Here is a 9,669-nt window from a genome sequence, read left to right on the forward strand (position 1 = left end):
TTTCATATAAAATAAAGGGACCAATTAACTTTTGATATTAAAAAAAAAAAAATCAAGAGAAACACCACTTAATAATAACAACGTATACAAGCAAAGCCGCCGCCCAGCTACTTTTCATATGGGTTGCAAAATTCTTTGTTTTTCAAGAAAAGTTGTCCTTAAGTGGTGTTTGCGGCGACGGCAGAGTTAGAGAAAAAACGTATAAAAGCTAGAGTGGAACAAAGACGGAGAGTTAGAGAAAAAAAAATATATATCACTTACCGGTGGTGGAAATCTGCCTGGGTGTGGCGGCAGTGGGCTGATGTGTGGCGGCAATGGGTGGTTGATGTTTGGGTTATAAAAGTAGAGTAATAACAGGGAAAATAAGGGTTTGGGTTTAATAATAAGTTGGTATAATCTAGTGCATTTAAACTTTTTTTCTAATTTGAAATAAGGTTTGTTGTCAATCATTGAATGGTGAGCACAAAAAGTCACTTTTGTGCAACCTCCACATATAAGTTATTCTCGAAAAGGAAACCCCCAACCCCAAAGAGTTCCTCTTGATGACTTTTCAGAGTTTGAACAAGATGGGTCATTGTTAGTGGGGTTGATTTTAGGGCTTGCCTTTTAATCAACCTGTGACTTTTGTTCTATCTTTACAAAAAGGCACTTGCTTTCTCCTTGTTTTTTTTTTAAGGCTTTCCACTTTTTCTTTTCTTTTCTTTTCTTTTCTTGTTTTTTTTTTAAGGCTCCAGCCAACCTAAACCACCGTTGAACTTCAATCTTAACAACTACGCCGGAACACCGCGACGTCCCACAATGTTCCATTCTTCGTAATTATTCCCTTACAGAATACAGAAAAATGGTTACTTCAAATTGAAAAGAAAAAGAGCAAGAAAAAAATTGAAGGAATCAAGTACAACATAAATTCTGATGGCCAACAGGCCCAACACGTAACATCCCCTTGTTGGGGTCGTGAATCATAATTGTCACACCAAGGGAGCACACCAAACACCAAAGCTTTAGCTATTTTTGCATATCAGTTATATTACACAAGCCAATCGCAAGATAATATCATCGCCATAAATCAAAGCACGCAAACCTTCATAATATACAGACGCCTGACAGCAGCCACATTTCAAGTCTCCAATTCTCTATTCGGCGTCAGCAAATCTAACAAGTGATATAAAAGCCGAATCTCAGATTGAGGAACAAAGTTCAACATGCATCAGGCAATTGAAGGGGAAAAAAAATGAAGAAGACGATGTTTCTCACTCACCCAAGCTCCGAGAGCTTCAAATGAGCTTCAGCATAATCGGCAAAGAAGGCATCCTCGTCCTGAAGCATAATTGCAGAGCCAGAAGTTAAATTAGATAATTGTCAAGATAGTAGGCAAATTGTTTATCCAAAAACTACATATGGTTTTAATAAATAAGACTGTAAAACATAGACACTCACCGCAGCATATTTCTCAACAAGAGGTCGGAAGACCGGATCCTCCAGAAGAGCTTTATCTGATGGCAGCTGGATTAGACCTTCCTTCTCTCCGCTAAGGAGTTCCCTGTTTTAAAGAATTAGATTCAAACCAATTAGCTGGCTTCTTCTTGTCTTGGCCCCCGGAATCCTTATTGATATTTAGGGATGTTTGAACATGCTATTTAAAAATATTGATTTCAAAACAAGTGATTTAAAAACTGTGATTTTTAAAGATGTAGTTATGTGTTTAGCTTTTAAAATTGTGTGTTTTTATAAACACACTACGTACATGTGACTTGAAAATACAGATTTCTACGTTTTCAAACCGCAATTTTTTTAAAATGAACTCGTAAACAATACATTTTTTAAAAACGAAATCGCAATACACAATATTATATGCAAGCCAATGATGAGATGATTACACAAGAAAACATTGCATACAATCAATTTCGCCAGAGAACCATCTACAAGAAATCAATGAGAGATGTGTCTTACTTGAAGTAGGAGTTATCAAAAATAAGAGGGTTGTTGGTCCAGGGTCCCTCAAATCCAGAACGATCCTGGTGGCATCTTCCCTGTAAAATGATTCCAAAAGCATCTTAGTTCATCAATAACTACAATACACGAATTGCTAAAACTCTGTTTTAGTAAAAATATTCCATTATAACAAAACAAGCAACAACCTATCAACGGAGGCAGCAAAAGAATTTCATCTATTATGAACATACCAAGGTGTGACCACCAGATAAAGCAACTATATCTTTATCACTAAGACCCATGTGGCCAAAAATATCCCTCAGATGATCCGTACCTTGAGTGACAACAAAACATTAGTGAAGTTATTGATGAGTTATTAGATACATGTAATGATCTAGCTTTGACTTGATTTTAAACAGATTAACTAACCTTTGGTAGCATCAGGCAAGCGACCTTCTGGGGGTGGTTCAGTTTTGTCCTGAGATAAATAAGTATGTTTTAGAATCAACCGTTTATACCATTAGTATCTCATAATCAAGTAATATTATATGCCGGAGCCTAACAACATACTTGACTACAACTAATATACATGTTAAAGATAAATAATAATAATAATAATAATAATAAATAAAAAATAATAAAAATTGAAATACAAAGTTTTCCTCCAAACAAAAAAAAAGAATCCGAAAATTCCAGACTAACATTTAATTTTTCAAATTGCTAGCTTATCTTGTGCATGAGTTTTGACCTAATTGTGAACATTCATGCAACCCTCCCAAGGGAGATAGAGACGTGATCTACAGTAGTGGATAAAGCATTAAGAAAAGAAAAAAGCTAGATACGATGGTCCACTCAAGACCGCACATAAAGCTACTTAAGCAACTAAATAAACAAGGAAGAGACTAGAAACCAAGAAGGTGAAAAGGGGAATGTGCCATGTCCAAATTAAACCTTAACAAAAGTGTATTCAAGCAGCAGCAATAAATGTGGAAGGGACTATATATACAAAACAACGTTTTACATAGCAAATCCCCAATAAGCAGTTATAATTTATCCAAATGTACAGGTAACAATTATTTTCAACTTCATGGTCCAAAATTCAAGTCCTCTTTTTGAAACATCCGAGCAGTCATGAGTCATCAATGCTATTTGAGATTAATACAACAAACATATATGGCTCAAGTAGAGTGAAAGATTAGGCTCAAAATTCAAGGACTAAGATCCACTAGAGCTGGCGAAAATTGAAACCTAATGCAATCTGACTAGAATTGTCAGAACCCACAAAGCCATACACTGCCTTATTTGAATTCAATATGATCACCATATATTCCTTTGTCAAAGAAGTTGATCACAGAATCCACTCTCCCCCTTTCATGGATTGAGTTGTTGCTCAACTATGAATTAATCCCTTAGATGCCATTGGTCTTTGCAACTACATGAGTCAATTTGCTCCACAATTGTCCTCAGATGAAATTAGGAGCTTCACCTAATCAAATGTATTGCAGATTACCCCTACTTTCACCAATGCACCATTGCGCTCCCCATTCAGTTTGACACACATATATTAGCCCTTCTTTCGCATTGTTCCTATGCTTCTTTCATATTTCCAAGAAAGTCACCATTGTTCAGGGTCTAATATATTAATTCTGCCACCAATCACAATCTTGGAGGTGATAGGGTAATTACGCTATTTCCAATAAGTAGTAACTAAGCAAAAAACTAGTTTCATTATAAATGCATTCTGATGTAGGGTTAATTCTGAATTGAGTCCCAAACAAGCAGCTAAAGTCATATTAAGAACCTCCAGAGCTGCTCAATTCAGGACCATCAGACTCCCAAGTTTAAGACAATTCAGCTTGCAAATTCCAAAGAAAAAAAAAAAACTTGAACATACCAGATACTGACAAATTCATGACACACGAATATCAACAACTTCTCAATCAGACCAAAGCATCCGATACAATAAAATGGAAACCAATGACAATATTGGGGTTCACTGACCGGTCTCCCAGGGTGGAAAGGAATCTCGGGCCCTCCCGTAACTTCAACGGCAACAACTCCAGCCAACTTCAGCAAGTAACAAGTATCAAAGTCAATTAACAATTTCAAATCCAAAAGACAGGAACAGGAAACACAAAAGTTTGATTTTATGGTAAATATCTAGTTAATTAATCAGAACCTGGTAAAAGTCTGCATAAGACAATATGGGAAACTGCTCCTTGATCGGCTCCAAAAGCCTAATGGCGATATCGAGACCGCTGTTTGCCGCGTGAGAAAGCTCATCTGGATGCCTTATCGTCCCAAACGGCCCTCCTGTCTTCGTCTGCACATCAAAGGTACCAGCCGAATGCCAGCTACAACGCCAAAAAAGCCACAAACACTCATAAAGCGTTTGGTAGAGAAAAGATACTCAAAATATTTACATATTTTCAATTAATTTAGTCTTTAACCCAGAACATAATCTCATAACAACTATTACTTACGTTATAAGATATTCTTTTCCCGTCAGATTCTATGAACGTATAGCAAATAAATTGAGATGTTTTAATGTAAAAATAAAAAGGAGTGATTAAAAACTATAAAAGAAATAATAATATAAAGTCAATAAAATTCAATATTCATATTTTGTATTTCCAGATAATGTAAAATAAGAAAGTACTTGAATATGTCGAACATATATACATATTATTTTTCCTCCGAGTATATAGTAATTACAATTTCAAAGTTGTTTTTTCTTATTTGAATCCATCCGTCTCCTCTGTCAAATAAAGGAATATATTTCACTTTTCCATTTTTCCTACTCTACGTATGTATGCATCTAGGAAGAGAGAGAGAGAGAGAATCTTACGCCAATCGGAGCATGATAGGAGCGCAGCGTTTCTCGGCGATGAGTCCTCTGAGCTTCCTCTTGCATTTCTCCACTGCCTTCTGGTATTCCTCGCTCACAGCTGGGCAATTCTTCCCCATGGCCACGATTTACTTCTATATTCGAACCAAACGATCACATCGATAAGAATAAGATTACCATATGACAAACAAATAGACACCAAAAAGAACAAAATTCTGAGAATCGTTTTCAATTGTACCCCTCCGTTTAGAAACCGGATCATTCAAGCTCTATATTCATAATTCTAAACACGGCTATTAATTCATAATTCTAACCAATGACTTATAGCTACTTCTCCGGTTCTAACCAATGACTTATAGCTACTTCTCCGGTTCTGGTTCGACCAGATGAGTGTAAAATCAATCGCAACTAATAACTATTCTTCTTTTCCTGCTATTTCTCGGCAACCAAACGTAGATAGAAATTCGGAAAACCAGACGATCGGAGCACAAATCGCAATTTAAATAATTATTTAATAGAATTAAACATATACGAACCTTCGATCGCAAACTGAAAAGCACTGAAATGTGACGAGCAGAGCACAAGCACCGGTGTAGACACTGAGCTGATAAATAGGAGTCGTCTCTATAACAAATGGACAAAGAAGGTTCTCGCATTCGACTTCAGCCGTTGGATTATTTTAATCGTAGTGTGAGGATAGGCTGCTTGCTGAACGGCTCGGATCATGCTTGACGAACGTCATGCAGTTGGTATGCCCTCGAGAAACACGGAGGATGGAAAAGGAGTTACCAATTGCATGCTACCACGTGTAGAACGGAATAATCATAGTGGAATGGTGTCGAATAAAATCGTTGCTACTTGCCACATGCTTGTTGACTCACACATGGAATTCCATAGCATAGTGGCGACTTCTAGAAACATCAAACATTTATACCTTTTTTTTTAAAAAAAAAAAAAATTTCCTTTCCCTCTAAAGTCTAAACGACCGGCCTCATAGACTGATAGACGTCACGACAACTATTTGCAGAAGAGAAATGCTATATTTTTTTTAAAAAAAAGTTTTAAAAGTTGGGAATGAATATCATGGAATAGTAACACATTATTTAAGAATCAATTTTTAGAAAAAAAAGTTTTTTTTTTTTTTTTTGAAAAGTGTAACATTTCTCTTTGTAGAATATCTCAACTCCACTTTCTTCTTTGTGAGATCTCGTTTCGCTAGTTGTGGAGCCTTCCCCTTCTCTTTATTTCTTGCAATGTGTTTTCTTCCGTTCTATTCCTCTTCCACCCACCAATACAATGTCATCCCTCCCTCCACCGTCATCCTCCGCTTCTCCATTTGCCACTCGTCTTCTCCACCGCACATCATCTCCATTTGGAAATTGATTTAGTTCTTGGGTTGATTTTTTTCATACCTCGATCTACTCTCCTCTGTCAATCTTGTCCTCCTATGTGCCTGTCCAGTGTTCTTTTTTGCCTCCCTGCTAATCGTCGCCATCCTCCACTCTTCTACTTGCTGTTCTGTTGTTACCATGCACAACAATGATGAATAATATGTAATCGAAAAGAAAGAGATCAAGAGAGAGTTGACACCCAGATTAACGTGGTTCGGCAATGTGTCTACATCCACAGGAGATAGTGCGGCTATATTTTATTATTCAATGATTTAGGGTTACAACATAACATATTTATAGGAAAACTCTAATTATAAGTACTTTAAAAAACCCCAAAATACCCCTCACAACTTATTTGTCCCCAGGCTCATATAAACTAATTACACCCAATGGGCCAGTAGTAGAATATGAGTCACTTGTTCCAACAATCTCCACCTTGGCGAGTATTCACCTCTTTGAAGATAATCAAGTATTGGGCCTACACCTAGAACTAATAGGTTTGGGGATGCCGCCTTCTCTCCTCTCATTTCTAGCATCTGGAGACATTTGTCAAGTCCAAACAATGCTTGAACTTGTTTGCGGTAACATGCTTCGTCAACATGTGCGTTGCATTCTCAAAAGTGTGAATCTTCTCAAGTAACAATTCACTTGTAGCAACCAATTCCCTGATCTTGTGAAAGCTCACATCAATGTGTTTGATTCTCGCATGATACACCTGGTTCTTTGCCAAGTAAATTGCACTCTAACTGTCACAATACAACAAAACTCCGCCTTGCTGAATACCCAGCTCCCTGACTAACTCTGTAAACCACAAAGCTTCCTTTGCAACCTCAGCAGCCGCCATGTACTCCGCCTTAATCGTGGACATCGCAACCGTGGATTAGATCATAGACCTCCAACATATGGGTCCTCCTGCAAGAGTGAACACATAACCCGTGGTCGACCTCCTGTCATCCAAATCCCTTGCATAATCTGCATCCATATATCGGACTACTAACAAATCATTTTTCTGTCTGACAAAAGTGATGCCATACTCTGTAGTACCTTTCAAGTATCTGAAAATCCATTTGACTGCATACTAGTGCTGTCTCTCCAGATTTGCCATGTACTTGCTCATCACACTGACTGCATGAGCCAAATCTGGCCTGGTACATACCATAGCATATATTAGACACCCCATTGCACTGGCATATGGGACTTTATACATGTCTTCAGTTTCTTCAACTGTCTTTGGACACTGTGAGGTAGACAAACGGAAATGATTCGCCTAAGGTGTACTTACCGGTTTCGCATTCTCCATGCTAAACCTATCCAACACCTTCTTCACATAGCCGGCTTGAGATAGCCACAATCTCTTGGCATCCCTGTCTCTGCAAATCTCCATCCCAAGAATCTTCTTGGCTGCGCCCAAATCCTTCATGTCAAATTCTCTACTCAACAAAACCTTAAGTTTGTTAACCTCCATTATACTCTTAGCTACAATAAGCATATCATCTAAATACAGTAACAGAAAAATAAATGAGTCATAATCAAGGCTCCTCACATACACACAACAGTCATACTCACATCTCCTGTAGCCAATTATGATCGTATAGGAGTCAAACTGCTTATACCACTACCTTGGAGACTACTTCAACCCATAAAGTGACATCTTAAATTTACAGACCAAGTGCTCATGTCCGAGTTGGCTAAACCCTTATGGCTGCTCCATGTAAATCTGTTTTTCCAAATCACCATAGAGAAAAGCGATCTTCACATCCATTTGCTCTAATGCCATGTCATAATGAGCTACCAACGCCAATACCGTTCTGATGGAAGTATGTTTGACCACTGGAGAAAATATTTCCTCATATTCAACCCCTTTTTGCTGTGAATAACCCTTTGCTACTAGGCGAGCCTTGAACTTTTCTCCCCATTTTTTTGATATTACTTCATTTTTCTTGAACACCCATTTGCACCCTATTGCCCTCTTCCTCTCTGGAAGCTCCACAAAATCTCACGTCTGGATTTTATGCAGAGACTCCATCTCTTTCGACATAACACCCACCCATCTGCTCTTCTCTTGGCTATTGACAGCCTCTTGAAAAGTAGTAGGATCTCTATTGCTGATGGCAAGAGCATAAGAAACCATGTCTTCAAAACCATAACTGGTTGGTGGCCTGATAGTGCGTCTAGGCCTATTTGTGGCTATAGTGTGATGCTCCTTAACTCCTAAAGTAGAGGTCTCTGTACCCTAAGAAGTGTTCTCCTGCACATGAGTCTCTAACTCCACCTGCATCACCTGCTTATCACTGCTGCTGCTTTCTGGCACCTGCTTCTCTTTACCATGAGTACTCTTCAACATGAAATTTTCATCAAATACTACGTCTCTACTGATCATCGCCTTGCTTGCCTTCAGATCCCAAAACTTGTAATCCTTAACCCCTTTCCCATATCTGAGAAAGACACATTGTCTAGACTTTGGATCAAGCTTCGATCGTTCTTCACTAGGTATGTGCATATAGGCTGGACAACCAAATACTCTCAAACCAGAGTAATCTACATCATTACCTGTCCACACCTCCTTTGCAACTTTTCCATCTAGTGATACCCTTGGTGACCTGTTGATAAAGTAGCATGCCATACTCGCTGTATCTGTCTAGAAAGTCTTTGTAAGTCTAGCATTCAACCTGAGACATCGTGCTCTCTTTGCAATAGACCTATTCATCCTTTCCGCCACACCATTTTGTTGTACTGTCTTGCGTACTGTGAAATGTCTCTTTATACCATGCTGCCCATAGAAATCTCTGAACTTGTCATTTGTGTACTCAGCTCCATTATCTATCCTGAGGCACTTAACCTTCTTCCCAGTCTGGTTCCCCACTTCAGCTTTCCACAAATTGAACTTGGCAAACGTTTTTGATTTGTGCCGCATGAAGTACACTCAAACCTTTATAGAAAAATCATCAATAAAGATTACGAAATACATATGTCCTCTTCGTGACGATGTCCTCACTAGTCCCCCCAAACATCATAATGAACATAATCAAGAATGCCCTCTGTTTTATGTGTGGCTGTCTTGAATTGTACCCGATTCTGCTTTCCCAAAACACAAAATTTACAGAATTCAAGCTTGCACGTTTTAACACCCTTCAACAAATTTCTCTTATGAAGCTCCAACATTTCCCGCTCACTCATATGACCCAACCGCATATGCCACAAAACAGTACAATCAGACTTAGACTCTATAGAGGCGACTCCACCTATAACTGTACTTTCTAATAGTTTATAGATATTCTTTGAACTTTTTCACCCCTTCATCATTACTATTGCACCCTTAGTCACCTTTATTACTCCACCTTGAGACTTATAACCATAACCGTTTAAGTCTAAGGTGCCTAATGAAATCAGATTCTTTTCCACTTCTGGTACATGTCTAACATCACATAACGTTCTAATCACATCATTAAACATTTTAATCATGATATTACCTATGTCAGTAATTTTACAATGTGCACC

General features: G+C 38.1%; 1 protein-coding gene across 1 annotated transcript; it reads right to left on the bottom strand.

Moving 5' to 3' along the window:
• Positions 1–855: 855 nt before the first annotated feature.
• On the bottom strand, positions 856–5,378 carry LOC132191918 (L-ascorbate peroxidase 2, cytosolic). The gene is made up of 10 exons (XM_059607052.1): positions 5,317–5,378; positions 4,781–4,914; positions 4,112–4,286; positions 3,934–3,999; positions 2,362–2,410; positions 2,184–2,266; positions 1,951–2,030; positions 1,438–1,540; positions 1,259–1,317; positions 856–1,152 (listed from the first exon to the last, which is right to left on the bottom strand). The coding sequence occupies exons 2-10, from the start codon at positions 4,897–4,899 to the stop codon at positions 1,134–1,136; spliced, it is 753 nt and encodes a 250-aa protein (XP_059463035.1). The 5' UTR covers positions 4,900–4,914; positions 5,317–5,378; the 3' UTR covers positions 856–1,133.
• Between the last annotated feature and the right edge of the window lie 4,291 nt (positions 5,379–9,669).

This window comes from Corylus avellana, chromosome ca9, assembly GCF_901000735.1.
Source record: "Corylus avellana chromosome ca9, CavTom2PMs-1.0".
NCBI classification, from domain to species: domain Eukaryota; kingdom Viridiplantae; phylum Streptophyta; class Magnoliopsida; order Fagales; family Betulaceae; genus Corylus; species Corylus avellana.